The sequence below is a fragment of the Phyllobates terribilis genome, unplaced genomic scaffold, assembly GCF_046119375.1.
Source record: "Phyllobates terribilis strain yellow unplaced genomic scaffold, ASM4611937v1 Scaffold_2__4_contigs__length_985480577, whole genome shotgun sequence".
In the NCBI taxonomy this organism is placed as follows: domain Eukaryota; kingdom Metazoa; phylum Chordata; class Amphibia; order Anura; family Dendrobatidae; genus Phyllobates; species Phyllobates terribilis.
This window is the reverse complement of record NW_027362762.1, coordinates 796,235,391-796,248,799: the sequence shown is the minus strand read 5'-3', so window position 1 is coordinate 796,248,799 and position 13,409 is coordinate 796,235,391. Positions and strand designations below refer to the sequence as shown.

The 13,409-nt window shown below is 41.9% G+C and overlaps 1 protein-coding gene across 1 annotated transcript in view; it reads left to right on the top strand.

Moving 5' to 3' along the window:
- The window catches only part of MAP3K15 (mitogen-activated protein kinase kinase kinase 15), a 187,572-nt gene that overhangs the window by 80,050 nt on the left and 94,113 nt on the right, over window positions 1–13,409 (top strand). Inside the window, exons 5-6 of the mRNA XM_073667462.1 lie at window positions 5,272–5,440; window positions 8,760–8,866. Of these exons, the coding sequence (XP_073523563.1) occupies window positions 5,272–5,440; window positions 8,760–8,866 (276 nt within the window). The remainder of the gene's footprint in view (window positions 1–5,271; window positions 5,441–8,759; window positions 8,867–13,409) is intronic.

Sequence of the window (13,409 nt, the reverse complement as noted above, 5' to 3'; positions counted from 1 at the left end):
AGGATGTTACCTTTAGTAGCCATTCAAATCCATTTGTGTCAAATTCTGAGCATGTTATCAGGCCAAAATCACCAGGGTATGTGAACTTTTGATCAGGGTTATTTGGATGTTTTTGGTTGTCATTAAGATTAAGCAAGAGAAAACACAGTAGTTTGACAATAAATGGCTTCACCCAACCAATAACCATGAGTGGAGAAAAAGTTTATTTTGTCATCATTCATATTCTCTGAAACAAGGCCAAGAAAGGAAAAATTCTGCCGGGGTATGTAAACTTTTGATCAACTGTGTATATAAATATATACACATATATTATATATTATACAGTACAGACCAAAAGTTTGGACACACCTTCTCATTTAAAGATTTTTTGTATTTTCATGACTATGAAAATTGTACATTCACACTGCAGGCATCAAAATTATGAATTAACACATGTGGAATTATATACTTAACAAAAAAGTATGAAACAACTGAAAATGTGTCTTATATTCTAGGTTCTTCAAAGTAGCCACCTTTTGCTTTGATGACTGCTTTGCACACTCTTGGCATTCTCATGATGAGCTTCAAGAGGTAGTCACCGGAAATGGTCTTCCAACAATCTTGAAGGAGTTCCCAGAGATGGTTAGCACTTGTTGGCCCTTTTGCCTTCACTCTGCGGTCCAGCTCACCCCAAACCATCTCGATTGGGTTCAGGTCTGGTGTCTGTGGAGGCCAGGTCATCTGGCGTAGCTCCCCATCACTCTCCTTCTTGGTCAAATAGCCGTTACACAGCCTGGAGGTATGTTTGGGGTCATTGTTCTGTTGGAAAATGAATGATGGTCCTACTTAACGCAAACCGGATGGAATAGCATGCTGCTGCAAGATGCTGTGGTAGCCATGCTGGTTCAGTATGCCTTCAATTTTGAATAAATCCCCAACAGTGTCACCAGCAAAGCACCCCCACACCATCACACCTCCTCCTCCATGCTTCACGGTGGGAACTAGGCATGTAGAGTCCATCCGTTCACCTTTTCTGCGTCGCACAAAGACACGGTGGTTGGAACCAAAGATCTCAAATTTGGACTCATCAGACCAAAGCACAGATTTCCACTGGTCTAATGTCCATTCCTTGTGTTCTTTAGCCCAAACAAGTCTCTTCTGCTTGTTGCCTGTCCTTAGCAGTGGTTTCCTAGCAGCTATTTTACCATGAAGGCCTGCTGCACAAAGTCTCCTCTTAACTGTTGTTGAAGAAATGTGTCTGCTGCAAGAACTCTGTGTGGCATTGACCTGGTCTCTAATCTGAGCTGCTGTTAACCTGCGATTTCTGAGGCTGGTGACTCGGATAAACTTATCCTGAGAAGCAGAGGTGACTCTTGGTCTTCCTTTCCTGGGGCGGTCCTCATGTGAGCCAGTTTCTTTGTAGCGCTTGATGGTTTTTGCAACTACACTTGGGGACACATTCAAAGTTTTCCCAATTTTTCGGACTGACTGACCTTCATTTCTTAAAGTAATGATGGCCACTTGTTTTTCTTTACTTAGCTGCTTTTTTCTTGCCATAATGCAAATTATAACAGTCTATTCAGTAGGACTATCAGCTGTGTATCCACCTGACTTCTGCACAACACAACTGATGGTCCCAACCCCATTTATAAGGCAAGAAATCCCACTTATTAAACCTGACAGGGCACACCTGTGAAGTGAAAACCATTTCCGGTGACTATCTCTTGAAGCTCATCAAGAGAATGCCAAGAGTGTGCGAAGCAGTCATCAAAGCAAAAGGTGGCTACTTTGAAGAACCTAGAATATAAGACATATTTTCAGTTGTTCCACACTTTTTTGTTAAGTATATAATTCCACATGTGTTAATTCATAGTTTTGATGCCTTCAGTGTGAATGTACAATTTTCATAGTCATGAAAATACAAAAAATCTTTAAATGAGAAGGTGTGTCCAAACTTTTGGTCTGTACTGTATATACACTGCTCAAAAAAATAAAGGGAACACTTAAACAACAGAATATAGCTCCAAGTGAATCAAACTTCTGTGAAATCAAACTGTCCACTTAGGAAGCAACACTGATTGACAATCAATTTCACATGCTGTTGTGCAAATGGAATAGACAATAGATGGAAATTATTCTCAATTATCAAGACACCCTCAATAAAGGAGTGGTTCTGCAGGTGGGGACCACAGACCACTTCTCAGTACCAATGCTTTCTGGCTGATGTTTTGGTCACTTTTGAATATTGGTTGTGCTTTCACACTCGTGGTAGCATGAGACGGACTCTACAACCTACACAAGTTGCTCAGGTAGTGCAGCTCATCCAGGATGGCACATCAATGTGAGCTGTGGCAAGAATGTTTGCTGTGTCTGTCAGCATAGTGTCCAGAGGCTGGAGGCGCTACCAGGAGACAGGCCAGTATACCAGGAGACGTGGAGGGGGCCGTAGGAGGACAACAACCCAGCAGCAGGACCGCTACCTCCGCCTTTGTGCAAGGAGGAACAGGAGGAGCACTGCCAGAGCCCTGCAAAATGACCTCCAGCAGGCCACAAATGAGCATGTGTCTGCACAAATGGTTAGAAACTGACTACATGAGGGTGGTATGAGGGCCCGACGTCCACAGATGGGGGTTGTGCTCACAGCCCAACACCGTGCAGGACACTTGGCATTTGCCTCAGAACATCAGGATTGGCAAATTCGCCACTGGCGCCCTGTGCTCTTCACAGATGAAAGCAGGTTCACACTGAGTACATTTGACAGACGTGACAGATTCTGGAGACGCTGTGGAGAGCGATCTGCTGCCTGCAACATCCTTCAGCATGACCGGTTAGGCAGTGGGTCAGTAATGGTGTGCGGTGGCATTTCTTTGGAGGGCTGCACAGCCCTCCATGTGCTCCCCAGAGGTAGCCTGACTGCCATTAGGTACCGAGATGAGATCCTCAGACCCCTTGTGAGACCATATGCTGGTGCGGTTGGCCCTGGGTTCCTCCTAATACAGGACAATGCCAGACCTCATGTGGCTGGAGTGTGTCAGCAGTTCCTGCAAGATGAAGGCATTGAAGCTATGGACTGGCCCACCCGTTCCCCAGACCTGAATCCGATTGAGCACATCTGGGACATCAGGTCTCGCTCCATCCACCAACGTTGCACCACAGACTGTCCAGGAGTAGGACGAATGCTTTAATCCAGGTCTGGGAGGAGATCCCACAGGAGACCATCCGCAACCTCATCAGGAGCATGCCCAGGCGTTGTAGGGAGGTCATACAGGCACGTGGAGGCCACACACAATACTGAGCCTCATTTTGACTTGTTTTAAGGACATTACATCAAAGTTAGATCAGCCTGTAGTGTGTTTTTCCACTTTAATTTTGGGGGTGACTCCAAATCCAGGCCTCCATTGGTTAATACATTTGATTTCCATTGATGATTTTTGTGAGATTTTGTTGTCAGCACATTCAACTTTGTACAGAACAAAGTATTCAATGAGAATATTTCATTCATTCAGATCTAGGATGTGTTATTTGAGTGTTCCCTTTATTTTTGTGAGGTGTGTATGTATGTATATGTATGTGTGTGTGTGTGTGTGTGTGTGTGTGTGTGTGTATATATATATATATATATATATATATATATATATATATATATATATATATATATATATATATATATGTATGTGTGTGTGTGTATATGTATATATATATATATATATATACATACATACATACATACATACATACATACATACATACATATGTGGGCTTTTACGTACTTAGTAGTCAGCTCTATCAAAATATCAAATTAATTAACCCGATTGGTAAAAGGCATAACAAGAAAAAAAAAAATATGCCAGGATGGCGGTTTTTAGTCGTCTGCAACACTACAAAAAATGCAATAAAAGGAATCAACACTTGTATCTGTCCCAAAATTATATCAATAAAAATGTTGGCACAAGGCACAAAAGCCCTCCTACAGTGTCATCAACCGAAAATGTAAAACGATACAGCTGTCTGAAAATGCAGCATGTCCAATGTTTTTCACCGTAAATCGTTATCGCCGCAATCATTCTGACCTGGAGAATTATATTGTCAGGTCATTTTTACCTTATAATGAACTGTGTAAATAAAAAATCTAAAAACAATTGCCAAATTGCTCTTTTTTTTGTTATGTTGACACACTTGGAATTTTTTTCCCACCTCCACTACATCACATGATAAAATGGATGGTGTCATTCAAAAATACAACTCGTCCTGCAAAAAAAATAAGCCTTCACACATCTATATCCATGAAAAATAAAAAAAGTTATGGCTCATGGAAAATGGGAGGAAAAAACAAAAGCACAAAAAACACCCCTGGGAATTTGCCTGGTCAGGAAGGGGTTAATAAAGATTGTAATATGGAAAAAAAAATTACAAAAATGTGAGAAAAAAAACGTAACACAAAAACCTGATTTAAACAGGTCATTTTTTGATGATAGCTTCCTTTTAACAGTCACAATTGTAGGTGTATTCTTACTTGATTGTAGCGCACATATTACACTAATGCTTTACTGTTGTATTCTTTATTGTATTGCTCTAATGGCTAGACAGGTGTACGCATTATAGTCTGACTTGTATTTCCCTGTGGTAATCCTGCAATTGGTCCGTGCCAAAGAGAATCTGTCACCAGGATTTTGCTATGTAATCTGAGAGCACCACATTGTAGGAGCAGTATAGAGAAGAGGCCTGATTACGGTGATGTGTCTCTTACTGGGCTGTGTTTTTCTGTTTCAATACAATCAGCTTTTTATCAGCAGGAGATTATCAGCACAGGAAAACTTGACAACAGTGATCAGCCGCTGTTTGTCACTATACAGTGTACATAGAAAGCTGTGGTGTGTGTGGGGTTATACACCGCTCAACAACTGAGCTCTCCTAGATCTGCAGCAGAGAAAACAGTGATTCTATCATAACTAATGCACCCAGTACACTAAGTGATACATCGCTGAAATCAGGATCTATGTCTCTATCTCTATCTATATCTCTATCTGCTGTCAGATTACATAGCAAAAAACTGCTGACAGATTCCCTTTAAGAGACTGATGTACGATCGCCCACCTTTTGGACCTTCACAGATGTCTAGAATGAGGGTCCTCTGAGTCAGGTCCCACTTGATGGGGTAGCTGCCACATCCAAATGAAAAATGGGGAATTACACAAACAACGTAGCAAGAAATCTCGACACGTGCGGCTAGCAGAGTATATTTTCCTACTAAAGAAAAAAATGAATAAAGTCTTTGTTTCTCATTTATCATAGTGCATACTACAAAGAAACTCTGCTTAATGACATCAGGAAGGCCAGGGAGAAGTACCAAGGAGATGAACTTGCCAAAGAATTAGCGCGCATAAAACTGCGAATGGACAACACTGAGGTCCTGACATCAGATATTGTCATCAACCTGCTTCTGTCATACCGAGATATTCAGGTAACGCTTCAAGAAGCAACAGCAGAATAATTACAGCTATAGATGTATAGAGAAGGTAGTCACTTCTGCCGGTCTGGTAACTCACCTCGTGACTTTCCTGCTAGTGTACAATAAGTACTGGGTTTATAATGGTTAATCCCTCTCTAGGACAGTTTGCCTTTTTAGGAGTTTGCCTAGATCTTAGTAGAAATTGTACAGGCTACATGGTACCCAGCAATATCAGGCCTTTATACACAGGTCTGCCATGTGAAGCTGACTATACAGTTGTGCTCAAAAGTTTACATACCCCGGCAGAATTTTTGCTCTCTTGGCTTTGTTCAGAGATAATGAATGATAACTAAAAAACTTTTTCTCCACTAATAGTTATTGGTTGGATGAAGCCATTGATTGTCAAACTACCGTGTTTTCTCTTTTTAAATCTTAATGACAACTAAAAACATCCAATGTCCCTGATCAAAAGTTCACATACCCCAGTTCTTAATACCATGTATTGCCACCTCTAACATCAATGACTGCTTGAAGTCTTTTGTAGTAGTTGAAGATGAGGTTCTTTATTTTCTCAGATGGTAAAGCTGCCCATTCTTTTTGGCAAAAAGCCTCCAGTTCCTGTAAATTCCTGGGCTGTTTAGCATGAACTGCGCACTTGAGATCTCCCCAGAGTGGCTCAATGATATTGAGGTCAGGAGACTGAGATGGTTACTCCAGAACCTTCACTTTGTTCTGCTGTAGCCAATGACAAGTCGACTTGGCCTTGTGTTTTGGATCGTTGTCATGTTGGAACGTCCAAGTACGTCCCATGCGCAGCTTCCAGGCTGATGAGTGTAAATTTGCCTCCAGTATTTGCTGATAACGTGCTGCATTCATCTTTCCTTCAACTTTTACCAAGTTTCCTGTGCCTTTGTAGCTCACACATCCCCAAAACATCAGCGCTCCACCTCCGTGCTTTTCAGTAGGAATGGTGTTCCTTTCATCATAGACCTTGTTGACCTCTCTCCAAATGCAACGTTTATGGTTGTGGCCAAAGAGTTCAATTTTGCTCTCATCACTCCAAATTACCTTGTTCCAGAAGTTTTGAGGCTTGTCTCTGTGCTGTTTGGCGTATTGTAGGAGAGATACTTTGTGGCATTTGCACAGTAATGGCTTTCTTCTGGCGACTCGACCATGCAGCCCATTTTTCTTCAAGTGCCTCCTTATTGTGCATCTTGAAACAGCCACACCGCTAGTTTTCAGAGAGTCCTGAATTTCAGCTGATGTTGTTTGTGGGTTTTTCTTTGCATCCCGAACAATTTTCCTGGCAGTTGTGGCCGAAATTTTTGTTGGTCTACCTGACTATAGTTTGATTTTTACAGTGCTCCTGATTTTCCATTTGTTAATCACAGTTTGAACACTGCTGACTGGCATTACCAATTCCTTGGATATCTTTTTGTATCCCTTTCCTGTGTTGTACAGTTCAACTATCTTTTCCCGTAGATCCGTTGACAATTCTTTTGCTTTCCCCATGACTCACAATCCAGAAACATCAGTGGCTGGATGAAAGATGCAAGAGTCTGGATCCCAGAAACTCACTCAGCTTTTATGCACACACACTGATTACAAGCAAACAGGTCACAGGTGAGGATGTTACCTTTAGTAGCCATTCAAACCCATTTGTATCAAATTCTGAGCATGTTATCAGGCCAAAATCACCAGGGTATGTGAACTTTTGATCAGGGTCATTTGGATGTTTTTGGTTGTCATTAAGATTTACCATGAGTGGAGAAAAAGTTTTTTTGTTAGAATTCATATTCTCTGAAACAAGGCAAAGAAAGCAAAAATTCTGCCGGGGTATGTAAACTTTTGAGCACAACCGTATATGTGGCTACACGGGACAATGTCATTCTGGTGCTATCATCATAGTTATGGTAGCTATTCTCCTGACCTGAGCGTGACAGCATGTATTTCTATGCAACTTTCATGCTCAAGTCGGGGAGCCGATGGCCAGACGGAGGATTGCAATGCGATCCTAGCGCGAGTAATATGGCCGTCTGACTGCGCCCTTAGTCAAATAATAGTTGCTAGGCTTAGTGTGATGAGCACTTCAGACGTGAAAAAGGCAGCGCATGGAGGTAGATCTACAGCAGTCTGAGGCTTCATTCAGACATCGGTGATTTTCTGAAACGTAAAAAAAGGTCAGAGTTTCATCAGTATTTGGTCAGTTTTTACCATCAGTGTTTCATCAGTGATTTTTCACATGTGTGTATATATAAAAATTGAAAAGATTCTCCTATTCATTGTACTATAAATCACGGACAGCACATGGATGGACCACTTGGTCCACTAAAAAAACACAGACATGTGAACAGCCCCATAGAGTATATTGGGTATGTATTCTATCCGTAACAAAGGTGTACGAGACTCAGACATCTGAATGAGGCCTAAGATTGAGAAATACAGGAAGGACCGGTACTTAGTTGACTTAGTTGTAGTGAAGGGAATCACATTTATTGGTGTATGAACATGTCATGTTCAGGGGTACCACACTTTACAAAGTGGCCAACATTTTGCTCCGTCCTCACATCGGTCTCGGCCTGTTAGGAACAGTGTAATGGCTGCTCTATGGAGAGGCTGACCACATGCTGTCCTATATGATTGCTGGGATATCCATCCTACCATTGATTAGCAACATCCTCCCAGGTACCGACCATATCCTTTCGAAGATTGAGAATTTATGTGCTCAAATATAGAATGCTCTTAAGGGGGCAAACTGACTCTACTTACTAAGGGGCGGTGATATCACCTGTTCAGGACATGTGCATGATATCTGCTGCCGGGGCACACCGGACAGCAGAGATCTGTAAACGGGATATCACCTCCTGCTCACCTCTCGATACAAGTGAACACCGCTGGATTACCCCTTTAAACTTTCCTGTGATTTGTTCTTTCTCACTCTAATTTAACATTTCCTCAAAATCCAGTTTCAGAATTAGCATTTGAAACGTCTTGGGTCAGTACGCTGAGAAATTTCTATCTGGATGGTAAGAGGTTGTGGATTACATGAACCTGATAATTCACAAGGGAAAATGGTTAATCTGCCTTAATTGCCTATTAGATGACTAATGACATATTGGCAAGAGAAAGGAAAACCTCAAAGCAGATGACAACTGTAGTAATCTAATTTATAGTGAACCGCACAAAACAAAGTGTTTTTTTATTTTTTTTTAATGAGTCCTCCCAATGGTTCGCTTTATGTGGGGGCACATTATAATGAACAGTGTGTATCCTGGGTGTTTTTCTTGTGTGGTCTGTGTATAGAGCAAATGAGCATTTGTTTCATTTTTAGGATTACGATGCCATGGTCAAATTGGTGGAAACTCTGGAAATGCTGCCAACTTGTGACTTGGCAGATCAACACAATATAAAGTTTCATTATGCCTTCGCACTGAATCGGTAAGAATCCCTTATTGTGGTTATCGATTTTCGAACACTTTAGTGCTTATTAATACTGTTCTCTTGCAGAAGAGACTGCAGACTACAGAGGAAGAGACTACAATGTGTCCCCGAGTAGTTTACTGTTAGTTACAATTCTTTTCTCTGTTCAGTTTGAAGAACTAATTCGGAAGATGAATGATGTAAACTGCACCAGAAGCTCCCTATTGACTATAATAGGACCTCTTTTTACATTATGGTTTTTGTTATTTTACCAGAAAACCTATTTCATTTTCTGATGCACATTGTATCTGAGTGAAACATTTAGTATATAAGTCTGTAAAAGCTCCAAAGTGATCAGTTGACTGAGCGTTCAAGCCTTCAATCGGAGGCATGCACTTGCAGCCTATACTGCTAACACAAGACTCTCCAGGTGTAGGCATATAAGGCTTACATTGCTGATAGGGTCAATTTATAAGTAACAAAAAAAAAACACATATAGCACACAATATGTTTTTTTTATTGCAGTGGATATCTACAGAGGAATAGGTCTGCTACACTTTCCTAAACAGTTCAAAAAATATACCAATATATACCAAGCCAGACGAACGCAAAACTATTTATATATGTAAAGAAGTGTTCCCAGCTCATGCATTTATGGTGTATATTCAGGTGATATGCCATAAATGTAGAGTAGATGCAGGTCCCACCAATGAAGCCTGCATCTTTCCTTAGCATGAGGCCCTGACGCACACCAATGTCATTTGTATGGGAATTTCCTCTTTCTTTACCCTGAAAGAAGCTCCCAATGAGGCTCTATTCTTGATAGAGATGTTGTTCCCATTTGTGGGATCCATGTCTACTATACATTTATGGCATTTCCTGCTTATACTATAAGTGTAAGAGATGGTAATACCTCTTTAATAGAAATGCCTGCAACTCTTTTCCACGTATCCTATAAATGTAATGCCTAGGCACAATGTATACAGACCCAGAGAGCGTCTTTTTGGCCTCCATAAGGCTCCGCTATATCAGTATCATAGTCTCCTTTAGGGCTCATTCAGACAAGCGTATCATGTGGACATGTGCTGCCTGAGTAATAATCGGACAGCAGACTGACTAATGTAATTCAATAGGGTTGTTCATATTACAGTTTTTTCACCCGGACTGGGAGTCTGTGGGAAAAAATGGCAGCGTGCACTATTCTCTTCTGCATTTCACATGACACTCGCCCATTCAAGTTTATGGGAGTGCAGGAAAAAATCAGATCACTCGGATTAGAGATGAACGGATCAATTTGCGGGACTCCGTTTCAGCAGCCAAATCAGTGCTACCTGGCGGTTAGACGTGAGACCCGTGAATCTCTTACTTTCTAGCTTCCCCAGCGCAGTATTTGATACTTCAGGGCTGGCACAATGTTACCTATGTGACGTGCCGCTGATCAAAAGCTGTGCGGGGGACGCCGGGCAGTAAGAGATTTGCCCGTCTCTTGTCTAGCTGCCAGTTACCACTGCCCTGAACGCTGGATTCCTGCATATAGATCCGATCATCCCAAATACAGATCATCAGATTTTTAAGGATACATTCCCATTATTAACATAGGAAACTATATTTGGTCATGTACATTTTAAACTTTCGATGTACAAATATGGGTGCCACACAGTGTGTTATGGACATAAAATACAGACAAATGGATGGCATATATGTAGATGATAATGCAGATGAAAATTGTTTGAGATTTCTGGATGAAAATCAGACCATTTTTTATGCCCTCATCTGACCCTGGCCTTAGAGTACTACCTAAAAAAAAAAAAACATACCTATGATGTAAGTTGTTTTTTTTTCCTTTTTCATTTTTACAGTGAGACCCTAGGTGTGACATATACTGGAGCATGCCTGTGCACTAGCATACGCGGGAGCATGCCTGTGCACTAGCATACGCGGGAGCATGCCTGTGCATTAGCATACGCCGGAGCATTTCTGTGCACTAGCATATGCCGGAGCATTTCTGTGCACTAGCATACGCCGGAGCATTCCTGTGCACTAGCATACGCCGGAGCATTCCTGTGCACTAGCATACGCCGGAGCATTCCTGTGCACTAGCATACGCCGGAGCATTCCTGTGCACTAGCATACGCCGGAGCATTCCTGTGCACTAGCATACGCCGGAGCATTCCTGTGCACTAGCATACGCCGGAGCATTCCTGTGCACTAGCATACGCCGGAGCATTCCTGTGCACTAGCATACGCCGGAGCATTCCTGTGCACTAGCATACGCCGGAGCATTCCTGTGCACTAGCATACGCCGGAGCATTCCTGTGCACTAGCATACGCCGGAGCATTCCTGTGCACTAGCATACGCCAGAGCATTCCTGTGCACTTGCATACGCCGGAGCATTGCTGTGTACTAGCATACGCCAGAGCATTCCTGTGTACTAGCATGCGCCGGAGCATTCCTGTGTACTAGCATGCGCCGGAGCATTCCTGTGTACTAGCATGCGCCGGAGCATTCCTGTGTACTAGCATGCGCCGGAGCATTCCTGTGCACTAGCACACGCCGGAGCATTGCTGTGTACTAGCATACGCCAGAGCATTCCTGTGCACTTGCATACGCCGGAGCATTGCTGTGTACTAGCATACGCCAGAGCATTCCTGTGTACTAGCACACGCCGGAGCATTGCTGTGTACTAGCATACGCCGGAGCATTCCTGTGTACTAGCATGCGCCGGAGCATTCCTGTGTACTAGCACACGCCGGAGCATTCCTGTGTACTAGCATGCGCCGGAGCATTCCTGTGTACTAGCATGCGCCGGAGCATTCCTGTGTACTAGCATGCGCCGGAGCATTCCTGTGTACTAGCATGCGCCGGAGCATTCCTGTGCACTATCACACGCCGGAGCATTGCTGTGTACTAGCATACGCCAGAGCATTCCTGTGCACTTGCATACGCCGGAGCATTCCTGTGTACTAGCATACGCCAGAGCATTCCTGTGTACTAGCACACGCCGGAGCATTGCTGTGTACTAGCATACGCCGGAGCATTCCTGTGCACTTGCATACGCCGGAGCATTGCTGTGTACTAGCATACGCCAGAGCATTCCTGTGTACTAGCATACGCCGGAGCATTCCATTAGTGGCAAAAGTTGTTAGTGTACGTACACCTCTGGCTGCTCAAAGATAATGTTCAAGTTGAGGATTACTTCTAAGGTTTAATTGGATGTGTAATAATAAAGCCCAGTCAGGGATCAGGGCTTCAAGTGAGATATCAGAGTAAGGTGGCATGAAATAGAATAAATACTGCTGCCCTTCTTGGTAAGACTCCAGATCGTATCCTATTACAACTTCCGTGGTATCCAGCTACAAGCCCTGCGATAAGTAATGGGTATTGTTCACTTGCCCATATTTCCAAATGCTACTTATGAGACCAAGTAATTTAAAAGGTGTATTTTTTAGAAGAAAGGGTCGAATTTACTGAAGCAACACAATCTTCCAAGGATGGGGTCTTAAAATGTTTCAAGCTTCTTTTCTCCGCCTGTGGGTTTTTCACCTTTTTTGCCTGCGTGTGTCTAACCCTGTACCAGCTGTAATGTGAGTCTAGTGGACTGGTATACGCTTGAAACCGAAAAAAAAGAGTGGAAGTAGTTTAAAATATTGTGAAAAAGAAATAAAATAATACATTTTCGGCTTTTTGTACAAAGACAGAAAAAGGTGGAGAACACAGTCCGTGATTCATTAAGGCTGGAGTCTTGTATGCAAGTCATAAAGGGAAGCGATCATCAGAAACTAGGTTTTTGTGTTACATGTGTCTTATTTTTTAATATCCGCAATGGTTTAATGATTTTTATTAAAAAAAAAGAAAAAAAATAGAATATAATGTTCAATAATTAAAACTAATAATCTGGTCCAGGAGATTGATATAACTATTCCACGGGGCTCTCGTAGAATATGAAATATATATGAATTTCACTGACTATACTCTTTATATTTGTATGTTAATAATTAATAACTATCTGCAGTATAATGGTAAATCTATAGTACATATTTTATCTATATGTACTGTATATAATGACAATATTTCTTTTGATATATTTTTAAACATGTTGATGATACATTTAATTGTTTGTGCTTTTCTGGTGTCATTTTCTTTCTATTGATTTATTCCATGTTTTTTTGTGTTTAATTAGTGCACAGTGGCCTAATATATTATTATTTCTTCTTAAAGAGTTCCTTAAACCACTATATAGGCAGACTAAGGTCCTTTTCTTAGGTATATGTGGAGTAAAAGTGGTACGATGAATGCATTGAGTAGCTTCTTATTCCAATATTCCATTAGTCCCAGCACTCTTGTATATATGGGGTTTCTCAGTGTGTATACTTGAAACCATACATCTCTAATTATATGAGCATGGGATGTTATTTGATGCAAAACCTCTCGCTGCACTGTCGGCCTAGGACTGCATCTTCGTTCCTCACAATCCCATGGATATATTACAGCTTCCAGCATTTGCTCTTTTGATGCATTGTCTCACTTTAATGAGACAATGTCGCCAAGTCAAAAGTGTCC